Consider the following 18726-nt stretch of genomic DNA (forward strand, 5'->3'; position numbering starts at 1 on the left):
GAGGCACTCAGGGCGGAGGATGTGAACTCCGCAGCATGCCTCTTCGGCTCAGTGTGTGCTGGAGCAAGGCGAGCCAGGATCCGCTGCCCCACAAGAATGCAGTGCACTGTTTTGATGTAAGCCTGTGTTTCTCCAGACCACTGAGTTACACAAGGCCAGGCTGTAATGTAATGTATGGGACAGCCCTGATCAAACGGCACTGCACAGGAGCAGAAACATAAAAGTGAGACCACAGGCTCCCAGAGCTGTGGACTATGGTAGTGTTCTTTTGATCTAGTTTTTGTCACCGCCGTCCATTGTTCACAGATAAATCCCATCAACAAAGTCTTGTCTCATGGCTGTGACCGTGTCTTGTCATTGTCAGCCAGTTGACTAATGATCCAGCAGGGACTCTGAGACACCATCCAGTGTGTGTCTATTAAAATGCAGAACAGTGCCTGGTCTCGAGTGTACACTCTCACACAGTGATTTTTGGTTTGGGTTCATGACAAGTGCATCTCCTCAAATGGGCACGCTAGAGTATTTCCATCTTGTGGTTCATGATTTATTGACAGTGTTCTGTATTTCACAGTGTCTTTCAATCAATGTGACATTGTACTTCACAATACTGTCACTGTCTGATCTCTAAGTAACTCCACTTCTATTTCTATCATCAGATTCTAGCAGTTTGCTGTAATCTTTCAAATAGCTTTAATTTTGCTGATGAACACACATCCACTTTCTCCAAAAGATTAAGTATTCATCAGATAACATCAGCGAATGAACATCTACTTTATTGAAGATACACTTTTCTGACAATAAAATCCATATCATCATTTGCTTGAGTGATTGAGTGCCTAACAAACTGAACACAATCTAAATAACTTTAATGTGAGCTGGCATTTGTAGTTAAGACTGCTATTTATAAAAACTGCCTTTCTGCCCTATTGAACAATTCACTTATTTTTTACAGACATCCCTTGTGTCTGAACACAGTGTGCCTTTTCCACTCTGGAGAAGGATCCATAATGGCCACATTAAGTAAATGGGATTCAAAGCTATGCTAATGGCCGTCTGTGTTGAGCTGTAGTCCTCTAACCTCTGCTGTTCCACAGTTAAAGCAATATGCACCCATTTGTCACCTTCACGCATGCCTCCCTGTGGATAACATTATATGCTTAATACAAAATACATTCTTAGTCAAGTGAAATGTCAAAGTATGCATATTTTATGTTCATTATAATGCATTGTAATTGCAAATTACTTTGATGAGATTTTTTTACAGACCTGGCCACAAACTGGACCTCTCAGTTAGAGTGATGTAGCTTTCAGTTTTATTTACAGGTTTTTAAGTAAATAAAATAAAACACATATTGCTACATTATATTTAGTTTTGTATGGAAAATAGCATAACATATTTAAGAGGCTTGTCAATGTTCACAGCGTAAGCATTTAGAAATGATGAATCAATATGGGAGTGTCTGAAACGACCTTACATAACAACGGTCTGCTGTGTAAACAACATCCCTATTATTTAAAACAACATCATTCCGCTTATCACCCTGCATGTTTCAAATAATCAAAAATCTGGCAAAACTCCACCTTTGATCCCTTGTCAAAGAGCTTAGACAACAAAGTACTGCAAAAAATCTGAACCTGCTGTTGTGTTCTGTGATTGATATCTCAGGTGTTTAAAAGGTAATTAAATACTAATGGAATACAATTTAGTAGTACACTACTTTTAGACATGCACAAGACAAGTAAGGATTGGTGATTCTTTTGCCTGAGCCATTTCTCATAAAAGTGTATACAAATTTGTGATGATGTGACGTGTTCTATTTGAGCGTTTTGAGGTTGACTTGATAAGCTTCTCACCGTGTCATAGGCCATGATAACTTTCTTCAGCACCTCTGGGAGGACACCTTGGGGCTCCATGGAGGGGTACTGGTCTTTCAGGTTAAACAGCAGGACAGGACTGTTGTCTGGCCCTGTCAGACGAGACGACAGAGCCAGTATGCACTGCTTCAGGTTCGCCACCGCCGACAGACCACATAGCTCTTTGAAGGACACTATTGCATTCTGCAGAGTCAAAGTCACACAGACACACATTGTGCGCAGTCTGTAGGATTACTACAACATATAGTAATTCAAGATATTAAAATTTAACTACATTTACCATGCAACAGATTGTTCATTTAGAGTAAGTGTAAGGCCACTCTCTTATGATGTAGTAAATTCACCAGCTTCCTTAAATGAAACATATTTGATCTCTAATCAACAAGAGCTGCAACAGGAAGTGGTTTCCACATGTGTTCCCTGTCTGACTGTAATGCACAAAAGCAATGTTTGCACACAGACATATGCATATACAGGGGGCCAAATTTACACACTGCGAAAACAATGGCAAGGACAGTGGGAGAAAAAAAAAACAATATATTTTAAGCCTCATAGTTAGCTGTTTGTTTTTGAATGGAAAATGCAATGTAAACAAAGCTCAGAAAATAAACTCAATGTGTTATGAAATACCAAAACACAGCAACCCTGTCAGGAAACAAGACACCAAGGAAACCATCATTGCCCTGAGGAACTTAGTGAATGTCTGAGGGCTTTCAAAAGAACTAGATCTCAAATGAATGTTGTATGTAGTGGACCTAATATAAAAGGTATTAGAAATTGGTATTCTGTTCTGGAAGAGTGAGAAGCGAAAGCAATATATTTGGGCTTCAGTGGAGAAGGTGGGGAAATAACAGCATATCCTGGTTTCCCCTTGTTTTCACAGTTGCTTTGTATTTTATGACAGTAACACTGCTACTGCTATTCTTTAGTCAGCTTAATATTCTTTATAGATGTATTACCGAGAGATACAGTACTTACAGACATACCAGGCAGTATTATATAAGAGGTTTTCCATTTTAAATTTTAAACGGAATTCTGATAAGCTGCTAGGAGCTACCTGTGGTTCTGAACAGAGCCCACTTCCAAGGGCTTGGTGTGGGATCTTACCAGTGCGCCATTCAGCTTTGAAGTCTCCTTCAGTTCTGTCTTGCCAGTTGCACAACATCAAGGTATTAGGTTATTTCAGCTCTGATTAAATCACGCCTAGGGGTTTTGTTTTGCCCCAAAAGGGGTTCCCACTACAGATGCACAGGGTCTTTTGAAGTACAGCTGGCTGTGATCTATGCTTGACACTGAGGTAATTTTCATAAAGACCAAAGACACTGCCCTCAATAAAATAAGCGGATCATTCACCTCCCCTAACAATGACTCCGTATGACGGTTTTACAATATGATATGACCATGTCTTTCAAAAACATAATGAGGGTGTTTAGTATGTAAATCATTACCTGCACATTTTCTCTGAGGTCTGTGGCTTCTCTTAGTGGCAGTGTAGCAGTCTTGAAGACATCATCCACATTCTTTATGAGCAGTATCCTCATGGTGGCATACTCACGGCTCCTTTTACCCTTTCTTACAGATAGACCCCTCTTGTGGGGTTTGCCCCCACCTCGGCGGTTGGTTATGGCCACATGCACAAACAGCCAGGTATGAGGAAGGACTTCTCCAGTGAGTGACTGAAGTGGAATATGGCGAAAGCCTGGCTGCAGGCATTCAAACGGAATTGTGTACTGGCCAATAAACTCATCCCCAATGTAGTCATCATCCAACACCACAAAGCGTACCATTGCTAACTCCGGGAGGTTGATTTGAAACTCACAACTTTCATCGAAAAGGGGATTGTCCCCGTTTTGATTGACAGTTTTAGTCCTTTGCTCAGCGCAATCTGCAGGAATGCCGTGGATCTCCACATATATGTAGGGGTCCACAACATCCCCTTTGGCACCTGAGCCCTTAGGTTTAGGAAAATTTTGTCCACTGATGATCTTTATGTGCAAGAGCTGGGGAGACACACCGGGCACTGAATCTTTAGTATTGGCACTGAAATAAGAAACCTGTTCCCTCATAATGGCTGGACGCAGAACATAGCCACAATTACCATTCTGTCTGAACCAGCCGATATTCAGGTCCATCATTAAACCAGGGGTTTGGTAATTCATGGCCACTATCTGGCAGCCACACTTCCAGAAGTCCTGAGGATTCATATTGCTGGAGTCTATTCGCATTGGACTAGGGTACACACGAGCCAGGAATTTCTTGTTGTAGTTGACAAAGTCCCCAGGGAAGTCTGTGGCACATCTGCCTGCAAAAACTTCATTAAATGAGCAAAGTTCCCAGTGCTTCTGGTTCTGAAATGCCATTGGGAAGTCTTTGAACTCAATGGATTTGCACAGAGTCACCAGGTCTGAGAGGTCTTTGGAGAGCTGGAGTTTCTTGGGCAAGGCGACTGTTTGCTGCTCACCACTATCAATGTTCATCCTCTGAGACATCTCAGCCCCTTCATCCTCGTCAGTCACTTCACCCTCTGAACTTGTGCATGAAGGGGGCAACTTCTTACCCTTCAGAAGAATTCTGCCCTTCAAAGCTGAGGGAGAGGGTAGGTAACTGTCCTCTGGTTTGGGGGTACCTGTGTAGAGTTTATCCCCCAATATTTTTTTGAGGTGTTGAAACATGACCCTCTGCTGCTTTAAGGAACAGTGGTTTTCCAAACAGACTATCAGAGGGTACTCAGAAGCAACAAATGCGTATTTGTTAATGATGTCTATGACACTGCGGAAGACGATCTGTGAGGTCATTGTATGTCCTGTATAAATGACCGGCTCATTGTCTGGCCCATCCCAAACATCCAGCTCTACACTACGGCAACCCATCTTCAGAGCACGGATATATCCTGTGATGTCAGAAGGTCCCCTGAATTGATCCTCAATCAGGTAGGTATTGTGGGATGCATTGATGTAGTAGTGGGACAGTGGCTGGGTCATATCTTGGCAAACTGTCTTTTGTTCTGGTTCAAAAATGTGGCAGTCAGGCGACATGAGGTAATTGGTGAATCCATCAAGGGAGAGCCAGCCTTTCTGTTGGCCCTCTTTGGAAGGTTCGTACTTCTGAATGACCTCCAGACTGGTGTCCTCGCTGACTTGGGCCATGCCTTGCTCTGCCTCCAAAAATATCATTAAATCTTTAGTATCAAGGAATTCCTTGTTACTAGAGAATTGGACGAGCAAAAAGTAAATTTCTGGTCTCGTGCAAAGGTCATGGAAGACCTCAGTGAACTCTTCCAGACTCACATCACATCCAGTCTTTTCTTTTAACTTGTGCAATTCTTTGAACTTCAGCTCAATCTTCACGTTTTTGAGTCCAGGGTTTAAGTTTTTGATCAGCTGCACAGCAGTACATAAACTAAGGTGTTTGCTACCATTGACATCAGCTTCCTCAAAGAGTTCACTAAGCCAGGATGTTCGCAAGTTGTTCTGGCTGCTTTCAATCATGTTTAATGTGTGTTTCCCATATGATATCAGATACCTGAGTCCAGTTACCCAAATATTGGCCACATCTGCAGAATTCGCTACCAAGTCCAGGGATTCATAGTTCTCTCCACAGATTATCGAGAATGCACAATCCTCTGATATCTGATCAGAAACACCATTGGTTCTGAAGGTGTCCGTGTTCTTGCCAGTTCGCACCTCTCTGATAGATTTGATGTCGATCTTGGCCTTGTCAGACTCCTTCTTGGAAGGCTCCCATCGGAGGGACTGCATGTCGGCATCCAGGAGGAAGTACCGGTGGTACACACGGGAGTTGGACCGCACCTTCCTCAACTCGGACCCTTCCACCATGGCATTGATGCAGTCGCTGGCACTGCTGATCTTCTTCTCTGTTGGCATGCTGCTGAATGAAACAGTTTTCTTCCTTTCCTTCCGCTGCCTTGAGCCATCCTGGGGAAAAAAAGAGTTCAAACTGTCACAACACATGACATTCCTGAATTATTTCATGTGGCCTGATGATGAATCATTGACAGAGATAAAAGGCCAAATGCAAACAATTTCGCTAGGGACTATTAAATAAAGTGTAAATAAAGAAAAAACGGGAAGTGTCGTATAACACTGCAATAGGTGACTTTTTTATTTCAATGTGTTGCAAAGTGTCGTATTACACTGCAATACGTGACTTTTTTATTATAATGTGTTGACTAAGAGTGTTCAGTAGATTAAAAGGCCACTTCAAATTATTTATTTTATTTCAGCAATGTACCATCTGATGCTCTAAGCACTGGCTAATTAATCACTCTTATGATTCATTAGCTGAAGTTATCACAAATTACAATTATAACTGCTTTTGTCATTTGCACTTAGCTCAAAGCAACATGATGCATGGGGCCGGATATTCCCCATTTAGAATGCTAAAGTGAAAAACTACCACTACAAAAGGAAATGCTATGGTTTATGTGTGAGTTTCAGAAGGTGACAACACATTCACACATTCCTTTACGGAAATTACAATTTAGTTCATGACATTGAATTTCAGAAACATTATGGACATTATTCATATTTTTTGGCATAAACAAAAATGATTCCTTCCTTAATAGATATACAGTTGTGTGAGAACCATTAAGTTTGGGGCAGTACTGTAGAGATGTGCTATGTAAAGTGCTAAAAAGGCTCTTTGAGTGAAAAAATAACCAGTGAAGTGTGTGCCCTGTTCTATGAAGAGTTCTGTGCACGTATGAAGTACTCTTAATGAGCTTTTTGGAAGAGCAAAGAGGAAGCACTGCTCAACCAGCACATACAATTGGACAATCCATCTGAGGCTATATGGCGAGAATTGCGACCGGGGCAACAATGATTCTATCAATACGTGGGCCTTGTCACTACATTATTGAGATTATTTCCCTTTTGTGACACAGGAAGTATTACAATTCGATCCTGCGGTACATAACGATTTAATTCTCACATATATTACATTTCATAAACTGGTATTATCTGCAGCTACCTTGGTGTAGTACATTTGTCCTCAACTGACTTTCTTTACGATTTTTTTCTATGATGCAAGAGAAGAGCAAAGTGTTGTGCCATCCTGTGGACTTCAGTATCAATATTATCACAACTGATGTACTACCAAAATAAAATAAAACTCATAATGTTAAATAAATAAATACAGTGATACTTGGCACTGCTCTAATGACATTGTACCAAAAATATCACTATACTAAACTTAATACTTTTCCCCCTCCTACCTCTATGTGTTTCTGTTACAATGACACTTTTGTAGTTTTGTTAAGAGTGATGAGATAAAACAAGAGGCCTAGTCAAGTTCAGATACATTCTTGTGGCCAACAGCATAAAGCACTGTGGTGTGGGAAGAAGAATGTGGTTACCATCAACACTGTCACTTTCCAGAAAAGTCACGAAGCAGTGGAGCTACCCACTTTCCACAGAAGCGTTAGATATCTCAACTTCACAAATGGGTAGGTTACAATAGGAAGTAAAATGTATACTGACTAACAAACAGTTACAGTAATTCTGGTCTGAAAGCTTGGATGCACCCTGACCTATGCGGTAGCCTACTCATGCAGACTACTCGCCAGCATAGACCTGTCACTGAAACTCTTACATGGGAATTGTCATCAACCCTAGCAACTGAGCTCGTCTTAGAAGTTGTCATTTTTCCTTAGTAAGTATAATATAAGTATGTATATATACTCTTTTGATCCCGTGAGGGAAATATGGTCTCAGCATTTATCCCAATCCGTGAATTAGTGAAACACACTTAGCACACAGTGAGTTGAAACACACACTAATCCTGGCGCAGTGAGCTGCCTGCAACAACAGCGGGCTCGGAGAGCAGTGAGGGGTTAGGTGCCTTGCTCAAGGGCACTTCAGCCGTACCTACTGGTGTCTCTAACTGACACAGTATGCATAGGGTAGGGTGCCTTCTTATTTCTGTTTTCAAAACAAACACACTACTGCTGCACCTTTAATGTATGGTTATGGTTATGGGATTTGGCAGACGCTTTTGTCCAAAGCGACATACATGTAATGTAGTCCAGACTGAATGGATGCCATGAACAGGAAGGTCAAGCTGAGGTTCAAGAATGATGTGAACTGCATCCATCAAAAGAGATGAAAAAGGCCTTCTTTGGCTTCTACAGGGATACTGTTGTCATTGCTCTCTGATTCATCCTCCTATTGCCATGGAATGAGGGCTGTGGATGCCCCCCTCTCGAGAAGTGACTGCGCCGCTTCACTTAGGGTGCCTGTCACAAGGCATTGTGGGTAGGCTGTGATGATTCTCCCCTGGAGCATCTAAGCCCACACATCTCATCATGTTAGCCTGCTGCTGCTGCATCCATGACATTTCCCAAGCCCCAGCTTGTGCCGCTCCACCGGGTCCTCCACATCACCTCCGCTCAGGTGGGAAGATGTCACAAACCTTTCCAGGCAGCACACGCGACACTACATGCAGCCTGTGTAAAACCACTCTCTGCAAAGACACAGTAGTCTCTAGTGTCAATGTGAGACGGCTCCATTGACCTTTGTGCATTCCCCCGGACTTAACATGGAAGTCTATGCATTTTAGCCAAAGGGTGATTGGAAGTCAATTGGAAAATCAGTCATGGAGTGCTAACAGAAAATATCACTACCAGAGTGTGAGGGGAAAGGTTGACTACTTTCAGGTCTGCATGCATTCTTCAGCATAGTGCATCAAAGACTTCTTTTAGCTTTGTAGACATTGTATTTAATGTGTGACATACGTATCCAAACACTCATTTTCAACAGATTTTCCAAGATAAATGTAATGCTTTGATCTGATGCAAGTGACTGTGGGATTATAGCGTCAACCGGCAGGCATAATGCACATCAGTTGGAGTGCACCCTTATTTTCCCAGTCAGATCATATTGTAGATCCAACAGTAATATTCCAAAACTGTAGGGAAATATATTTTAAAAATGAAGGAAAAAAAAACAGATCATTTGTTTCCATAGCCTATGATCTGTGTGGTTTCTGTGTGGAAAATCAGCACTTGGGACATAATCAGTGTACTGTATCATCACAGCTCCTGCCAACACCCCCATGCTTCCAGTCTACATTTGAATACTTTGCAGGCTTTAACGAGGACTGAAAAAAAACCCAATGGTACTCTCCATGGAGTCGTTAACAGTCAAACCACACAGCCCCATGGCTGAACATTACATAAGCAGCCAGTCTAGATGAGAGAGAGGTGGAGCTTGCTTTCAGGGGTTGACAAAGACTAATGAATCACTTGACTGCAGGCTGTTGATCACAAATATTAGGCTACAGTTGGAAATGCCTGAAAGACCTTAAATAACTATGATTATACCATTGATATTCCAAAAGTGACATCACAAATGATTTATCGTCCTCATCCTCGTCCTCACCATGAGAGCACCGTTGCTCTCTGATGGGACTTCTCATATCATCCACCAAAATGCAGCCTCTAAGGCATGTGTTTCACAGTCTCTTCCGTCTCAAGTGCCAGTCACATTTAATTATTTTGGCACTCGGGAAATGATTGACATGTGGTAAACAATACAGACAGCAATGGAAATAACCACAGCTGATGAACAAAACATGAATGCTATTGCCAAGATCACACATTCTCTGAAATGAATATCTTCCATGATTTTGTCTGTGTTTTTGATTTATCCTTGTTAATATGATTTTGAAATGTAGACACTGCTCTCAATCAAGTGGACTTACATCTAATATTAGACTGGACACAGGAGACTGACTGAAGAGTTTTGCTAAAATTATCCTAGATTCTGATGAAAAGCATCACAGAAAGGTCACTGGCACAATCACTTCCATTTCAACAGACTTCTCAAGAGGCCTTGGTGAGGAAAAAGTTAATCACTCTGATGGGGGGACCCAAGCCTATTTATTTGTTTTTTGATAAGGGACTTAAGGTCTCAGATGGGACAATTTATAGGCGTGGTTCCATGAAATATGAAATGGCTAAGGTTCCTGTTGTGTAAACATATCATCCAGGCTACATTCTTAAGCTCAGGATTTCCTTTTCTCCAGTGTCTCCCCAACTCTATCTCCAACCCCCAGGACAAGAAAACAATGCTGTAAAACCCCCACCCAGCCTCAACAGTAGTTTTATTATTTCCTGAAAAGTCTATTTTCATACTCTTATGTAATAGCCTTTGGAAATGGTTCAGGGATTTTCTTTTTTCCTCTCTCTTCCAATGCATATGATTTAATTAAGGTTTGGTGGCTACATTTTATATGATAGCTGAAGACCTTTCTAATGTAAACCTTAGCTGTCCTGTGGAATTCCGAGTATGGTCCAACGTATAAAATAGCAAAACATGTAACCAAATCCACTCACATATTGAAATAAAGAACAGTAATCAACGTATTCTGGAAAAAACTTGGTATTCTGAAACTGTTCTCCAATTTTGTCAGTGGGTTACACCATGTTAGCCAATTTGATTACACCATCAGAGCAGAAGGCCATCCAAGTGGAACTAACTTAAGTGCTTATTATTGACTCAGCTATTGAAAGATATTTGATGAATTAATTTAACTTGTGTAGCAGTTCTACCAATTACCAGGCCTTGCACACACCAGTAACACCTCACTAGGGAATCTCATCTTTCATTTCCTGTGACTTGCTAGCAGGATGCTTAGTCAGGGGACACAGTGCGATGGTAATCTTTTAAAGCATGCTCTCCATCCCTTATCATGTAGAGCACAATCGGACAACATTCTGTAAAGGTGGGCCAGGCTACTGAAGGTAGGGCTGCTTAATCCCCTAAAGACCTGTTGATTGACAGCTGAGACGACCCCCACCCCACCCCTGTTCTGTCTGCCTGTCTGCATTGTGTCCTGGTGTGTCCGATAAGTGGACTCTGTACTGATTCAATTCAATTATTAATTTCCTAATGGATTGCTAGACCTTTTTTTCTAGCTCACTGGACCCTTCAGAATTGTCCATCCCTCTTCCAGGAACTCAAGGTTTACTTCTCAGAATTAGAATTAAAGTCTTGCTTTTACTCAGAGTAAATTAATCAACAACAAAAAATGCATCAATAACTAGTCCATTGTGTAAATGGTCCATTTTGTGTTCTACTCAGAGCCTTAGATAGAGAGTTGTGACAACTCCATTGACGCTAATGTTCCATTTTTTTCCAACAATGGCGGCTCATGGAAGCCTCAAATAGTTCCCAGAAATTAACGATTAATAATAGCAGCAGTGCAGTTACAGCAGTATAGACTGTTTGTAGCCAACATTTCAGACTCAGATTTACATTACTGGCTCATCCGAATAATAATAATAACTAGAGAATGTAATTCCAGGGAATTACGAGTGCATGAAAATGACACTAGGACAGACATGGTGGTTGCATAGCTTAATAAAAGTTTGATAGTTTAAAAGTAGACAGTTTAAAAGCTGAATGTAGATAGTTTAAAAGTTGTTCATAGACAGATAGTTGAATAGATGTTGATACACACAGTTTAATGAATGTTGAAAGTTTAAAAGTTAAATGTAGAGTTTAAATGTTGTTGATAGACTGATAGTTTAATGTGTGTTGATAGACAAATAGTGTAAAGGCTCTATATAGGTAGATAGTTGACGATAACTTACAGGTGGAATGGCTCTAATGTTTGCTAGCAGTTATGCTAACTATGTTAACAAAGCTAATTATGCTAACCAAGTTACTTAGCTAATGTTTTCTAGCAGTTTTGATAAAAATGTTAACTATGCTAACAATGTTAACTATGCTAACCATGTGACTTAGCTAAGTCTTAGCTGACTTAGTTAACTTAGCTAATCATTTTTAGCAGTTATGCTAAAATGTTAAGTATGCTAACAATGTTAACATATGCTAACCATGTTACTTAGCTAACTTAGCTAATCATTTTTTTAGTAGTTTTGTTAAAAATGCTAAAATGTTACCTATGCTAACCATGTGACTCAGCTAACTTAGCTAATAATTTTTAGCAGTTATGCTAAAATGTTAACTATGCTAACAATGCTAACTAGCTAGTGAGGACTTTTATTTTGAAACAGTTGAAGGCAGAGCATACAGTTGATGGGAGTCATAGTTGACTGACAGTTACAACAGTTGAACAGTTGACAATAGTTGAACAGTTAAAAAGTTGGATAGTTTTATTTTGAAACAGTTGTGGGCACAGGAAGCAGTTGAACAGGATCTGTAGTCTTAATAGAGCCATATTGTATGCTTAAAGCCTGAGACAGTTGCTGCAGGTGGCCTGAACACCTGGCATAGGATTCTAATTGCTCTATTATAATGTCATAATCCAATGTTAAGTCTATGGGGAAATTTGAGTAGTTTTTAATTAATAGTTTAAAAAGTATTAAAGTTACAAAGTTGAAAAATACAAAGCCCAAATGTCCTAAGTAAGACCTACGCAACGCAGTTTGAATGAAGTTTCTATGTTAAACGGTTGAAGCCGCATTAAACGCACAAAAAGCGTTAGAAGAAAAAGAAGAAGAAATCGGATATCAGTAGAATGCATTTTCATGCACTCTAATAACAGTAATAACAGTAATAGTAGTGAAGTAATAGTATTAATAACCTAATTATAATAATAAACTATTTATGTAGCGACTATGACATCTTTTCTGCTGCTCAGTTTTCATCAGTTCCTTATCAAATAAATTAAAAGAGGCTAAAAGCCCAATAAATGTGCCACACATAATAGCCTTATATAAGATAAACTTTGCCTATCCCATTTCAATTAGGCAGCACTAGGCTACACCACAAACAAGCTATCATTACATTTTTGCGTTTGTATCTATAAGGCTTTGGTTCTACTAAACATACAGGTAGAATAAACCTAGAATGTTCTTCAAGTAGAACAGGTACATTGGAATGTTTTGCATTTAGCCTAAAGCAGTAAAACATGTGGTCAGTTTACAATCAATGAAGCCAACCAAATAAATTCAGTTCAGAAACCAAGGTGTTGTTTTTTTGACCAACCAAGCTGGCTTTAACTTGTCTAGCAGTTGGCTACCAAGCTGGCTTTTTTTGACTACACACATTTATACCTGAAATCTAGCAACTATTCTTCTCATCTTCTAACTAAAGGTGAGTTTAAGTTACATGCAAGCAGCTATGCCCCTCTCCTCCTGCCTACTATTATTTATCTTTCACTGAAGGTATATAGAATACACTATGTGACAGGTCAATTCACCTTTAAGATGCATAATACATACTTTAAAATACATACTCATCCATCATTCATGAAGGACTTTGTAGTGATGCAGTTGATTGGCTCCCGTCTGATTAATTTCTCTCTCGCTGATGGAGAACTAACTGCGAAAAAATCTACACTTTACCTTCATGAAATTGGACACTGTCAGTTTGAGTGAAGAACCTACCTGTAAGCCAGGTGTTAGGTTAGGCTAATTAATGTTCACTGCTTAGCTGGAATTTAAAAGATAATGAATATGCTTTGAAACATCTGCCTATGCAACATTCCTCTGAATTGTATTCTTTTTCAGAGTGAAAAAGACTTTAAGTTGACGGACTGATAAGTTGACTGATATTCAGCAGACACTTTTATCCAAAGCAACAGAGACTCATAGTGGTGGGAATCAAACTCGGCTTGACCAATTATTAGTTAGTGACATTACCACTTCTCCACCACGCCAGATATACAACATACTTATATTCTTAATAAAGACAATATTCTTGATGGTATCTATGGCCCACTAGAGAAAAACATTGCAGAAAAAAATGCCACATCTCTGCAAGTCTTAAGTGTGCCATTTAACTTCTCCAGGGTCAAAGCCATGACTTTCTAGGAAAAGGCTAATGTGAATGCAACCTCTCCATCTCCTGAGTTCACTAGCAACAGCAATTAATCTGAAAAGCACAAGCCTGTGGACCTCAAATTCGCCATTCACCATACCCTCTTCCTTCCTCCAATGCAATGCAATGTGAATTGGTTCTCATTTTTCACCCCATTTTAAGGTGCCCAGCACAGATTACCTTACATTAATTAAGCCATTTTATGGGTTACAATTAATCCTCACAGTGTTTGAAATTGAAGGGGTGGGGGGAGAAAAATGGTCTGAATTTGCTGACAGTAAAAGTTCCCATTGATTTCACAAGCTGCTGGTATTTTTCATCAAGTCTTTGAATGAAATCACATCCAGTTCCGGTCAAAAAGGTCACCGCCGGCGCCTTCCATAACTCTAGTCTCACAGTGAGACTTAATCCTATTGTTAAGGACCCTGGATACAGATTAATGATGACAGAGTCCAATATCTGAACTCAATTAAAGACTATATGTCAGGCTCCACAGTGCAAAAAGTTATTAAGCAATCAGGCCTATGCACAGACATTAGCGTTGGCGTATATCCTATTATAAGGTTTTTATCTTGTTTATGGGTTCTTCTATAACCTCTTAAAACTAGTAAACTAGCAAAACTTTTTTGTTGTTTGTTTATGGTTCTTAGCAGACCCTTTTGTCTAAAATGGCTTACAGTGATATCAATAAACATTAATATTAGTATTAACGTGACCTGAATTTAAAATTGAGTATTAATTGAGTATACTTTAACTAGGCTAGTCCTACTAGGTTTTTTACCAGGGCACCACACTGTACTACATGTTCCCACAACAATAAAACTACTGTTAAGCTTTAAGTAACACTCAACCCTTCGAGAAAAGCAAACTCATGGTTGTATTGCTCTTAGTTAAATATTTAACAGACTGAGAATAGTGTCCACTGACATTTAAAAATGCTTCACTTTAGGATCATAGTTCCTGAGATTGCTGAGCAAACTGGGGAGGAGGACACTATCTACAGGAATATCAGATACAATCAGACATTTGCAGCTGGTCATTATTTCGAAAATAAGACTATTTAGCCACAATACAGGGACATCAAGCATACAGAGGTTTCCATGCAACTGTCCATGCAACAATTAACATGAAGGATGCTTTTTGGGTTTTACATAGATTGGACTGAAAATGTAGGTCTACCTGTTTAAACTGACTCTACAAGGTACACACATGGTCACTGACTGCAGCTCTACTTGTGTCAGTCAAAGACATGACATCATTACAGAAAAATATTCCCAAATCTCAGCAACCATGTTATTGAATCTCAGGGTGTTTTCACATATATATAGTCCATTTTAAAAGAACCAAGCTCAGTCCACTGAAAGGGGACCAGAAAGTGGACCAAAACAAAAAGGACTCAGTTCATTTTTATAGTCACATTGTGAGTTCATTTGAAAGAGGACTCAGATCTCTTCATCTTCACACTATACCTTCTCTGGGGGTCTCAGACCTGCTTTGGATTATGGGATATGTAGTTGAGAGTTATTTATGTATTTTCATCATCATTTATTTTCAGGTTGAAATAATTATCATAACCCAATTGGTGTGGTGATTTTGTTTCATAAATATTTTTTTTCTGAAATATATATTATAATATATTTTCAGAATGAATTCTGATCTGAAGTTATTGCAAAGACCCTCTTGAACTGTCAGTCAACACGCCAGCCAATCACACTTTCTAATTCAGTGGTTGGCCCGCCCCACCTGATTACTGTTGCTTTGTCCAACTTTAGCTCAAGTGAACAGTAGCCCATTAACTGCGCTGCGCAGTCTCGTATATGTTTGCCACATGCAAGAAGAGACAGAGAGATAATAGTTTAGCAGATCATGAAAAATGGTGAGCAATGTAATCCAAAGTTTGCTGATTTCTAAATTGCTAGTTACCAATAGCTTGGATAAAAATATATTCAGCCTTACATTAGAACAAACTTGTTTGGCTGTAGCCAAATTACAAATGTCTGTAGGCCTATCATGATAATATTTTTTTTTATATATATAATAAACGACATGCCTTCTCTATTGCCAATGGCCTGTCAGGTAGGACAAAATAGGCCAGCCTACAATGCAAAATGTAAAAGAGAACCCAGGGCTATTTGTCCCGAGGTGTTCACAGTTCGGTTCGCGTGTTCATAGGCAAAAAAATTCTGAGTCATTGGTCTGAGTTCATTTAGAAGGCTGAAAAGGAAAAGTGTGAAAACACCCTTACAAACACAGATTAGGCCTAATTTTACATTCAATGCCAGGAACTGGACTGAACGATTACAGTGTCATACAAATCTACAGGAAACCTATGTAAGTTCCATATCCATTCAAATATAATGGATACAATTGAAATTGGTGTTCTGCAAAGTAGAATTTATGTGTTCAGAAGTGTTGTACCTGTCTTCAATGACACATGTAACATGCCAACTTGTCTAGACTACTGCTGCCTCACAGTCTACTAGTAGGTCTGGTGAAATGGTTACGTGGATTAGTCATCTGAAGAGGGCACAGTATCACTTTTCATCTCGCTGTGGTTGCTCATAGCCAGGCAGCTCAAGTACTTTACGACCTGGAGCAATCTACCTGGACTCCTTCATCCAAGTCATTGCTCAATCCATTTTGTTTTTTTACATTCCTGTCTCCCTGACAGTCGGCAAAAATACAACAATAAGCCGTAGGCATGGCCTCAGGGAACAAACCCTGCAGAGCCACCGTTTCTCTAATAGTTTAGGACTTTTTACTTGTACTTGATACAGTTATCTGACTCTTCTTGCTGCTTGATAACATTTAATTTTAAAGTGCAGCACTTTTTTCAGTATTGCCTCTTTGACTTACTGTTAACTTATGTTTTACACTACATCAGTTGTTACTATTTTTATTTTATGCAATGAAATCCTTGAAATATCACAATTAACCATTTTTACACTAAGACTTTAAAGATGTCTTAATGTTCGGTTAATGCACAACACTGTCATTAAATAACACTGAAGCCTCTGAATTAATAATGGAAGTCAGAGCTTTTGGATTGACTGAGAGAGACAAACTGGGGGAAACAAAGTGCCTGCTGATCGATTTAGGAAGGCACCTAACCCTGGGAATCAATACAGTGAATCTTTAACCACAAACATAGTCAATATCAAATGGTGTTGGCTGTTCTCACATCCTCTGAAACTTGACAAAGCTCCAGGCTGACTGAACAACTCATAATGACTTTAAACATGCTAATGTGCAATCTCACTGTATAACTAAGTGTCCTGTATTGTCAGTTGCAACAAAAGCACACCACTAAGTGACAGCATGACTTTGCTTGTTAGGATTCCTATTTAATCACAATGGCTGTTCAGGGCAGATGCAAGCCAAATCTCTCTGTAGTTCCAACATAATACATATAAGAAATAAGAATAAATCAAAGAATGTTTTTTTTTTTTAAATGTAGAGCATGAGCACTGTATCAAATTAGAAACAGGTGAATGCCACATTGGGTCCAAAATAAAGAAATCTAGTCAAAAGAAAGCATGATAGTAAAAGAAACAAAACTAGAACATTTGGCATCTTAGCATTACACTGACATTACACAGCATTACCATTTATTTCATTATGTCAGTATGCCACACACAACAAATTTATAATAGCTCTGTTTAACACTCCAAATGTTCCCTACCATACCCTTAAAGGCCTATCCCACTACATAAAGTGGACAGCCAAGCACTTTTTTCAGGCCTAAACAAGAGCTCCAGAGCTTGTACATGAAGGTACTGAAGTGGCTTTTTATGTTTTAGTGTTTTTTCTTTGTGTGAAAAGGTGATTTTCCACCTTTGGAATGAATAAGGAATGTTATTTAATAATTGTTTGCAAAATAAAATAATGATCAAATCTAGCCAAAATGTGATCCTGTTGACTTCACATTCATTTCCATTTAGTGGGGAAAAGTTCTTGAACTAAAGGAGATGGAAGACGTGAAATAACTCACTGACCAGTCACAGCCTGATCAAAGCGTAGCTCGCCCGCCACAATGCTGTGAACACGAAGTTCAGCACACAGCACTCCTCAGCCCAATGATTTTGCTGTGGACAGCCAGTTCTTATTCCCATTGGCAGGGGCTCTGCAGTCTGCAATTGAACTGGTGGCTGCACTAAAGGCCAATCTCCCCTTCTTTCAAGCCCCAACAAAACTCATTACTTAAACAAATTAAGACCTAGACGAAAAGACAGACGAAAAGCCGAGTCCAAATAAATTTAGCTGACTACAAAATGTCTTTGTCGAGAAAAAACTTTATTGGCAAATATATATATATATATATTACTGTTTTGGCCACAAGAACAGGTGAGCTCAGTTGTTTGTATTAAACAAAACAAGGCTTTGTTTGCTTGATTATTGATGTGAATAAAACATTTGCCACAGGCTTTACAAAAACACCTGCAATCAGTCAAGCTGAAGAGTCCAGGTGAAATGAGGTTGTGAGCAGATAATGGAACCCTGAAAGATGAGAACAGACAGCATCTTGACCTATTAAAATAAAAAAGAAAAAAAAAAAACTCTATACAGTCACCTTCAAATCCTATTTTTCACCATCTTTGAAGTTCTATGAAAATCTCTTGAAGGTTTTAAGGATTCCACATTAGTTTGACCATTTAGAGGCACCACTGAATCATCACATACCATGTACACTACGGTTTCAACCATTAGAGCATTAGAGTCTGAAGTCTCCGAGGAGAGACTTGCCTTGAGTGTCAGCTTGACCCTAACCTTTCTCACAAGCACCCAGATGTTATTACACAGGTCTAAAGCCGGTCAACTCATAATACTCTTGTGTTTCTTTTTTAATCAAAGAACAAAGAAAGGTTGTGGTAACTTATGTCATTATAAGACATAATAACACAGCATTACAGTGTCCTAAGATCCAAAAAAAATGTTGCTGACAAAATCCTAGTACCGGTACTTTTTTTACTATGTGAATGAATGCTCATGGACTAGATAAAGCCCTATGTTCTAAGATTGTAAGCAATGCATGATCCTTCTCTTG

At 39.4% G+C, this 18726-nt stretch overlaps 1 protein-coding gene across 2 annotated transcripts in view; it reads right to left on the reverse strand.

Moving 5' to 3' along the window:
- LOC125305520 (inactive phospholipase C-like protein 2) overlaps positions 1–18726 on the reverse strand; it is a 41991-nt gene that overhangs the window by 14228 nt on the left and 9037 nt on the right. The window contains exons 2-3 of one of the 2 annotated variants that reach the window (XM_048260292.1): positions 3324–5810; positions 1855–2058 (exon numbers count right to left, since the gene is read on the reverse strand). In XM_048260292.1, the coding sequence (XP_048116249.1) occupies positions 1855–2058; positions 3324–5810 (2691 nt within the window). The remainder of the gene's footprint in view (positions 1–1854; positions 2059–3323; positions 5811–18726) is intronic. The other variant, XM_048260293.1, reaches the window with a different exon arrangement.

The sequence above is a fragment of the Alosa alosa genome, chromosome 13 (assembly GCF_017589495.1).
Source record: "Alosa alosa isolate M-15738 ecotype Scorff River chromosome 13, AALO_Geno_1.1, whole genome shotgun sequence".
NCBI lineage: Eukaryota > Metazoa > Chordata > Actinopteri > Clupeiformes > Clupeidae > Alosa > Alosa alosa.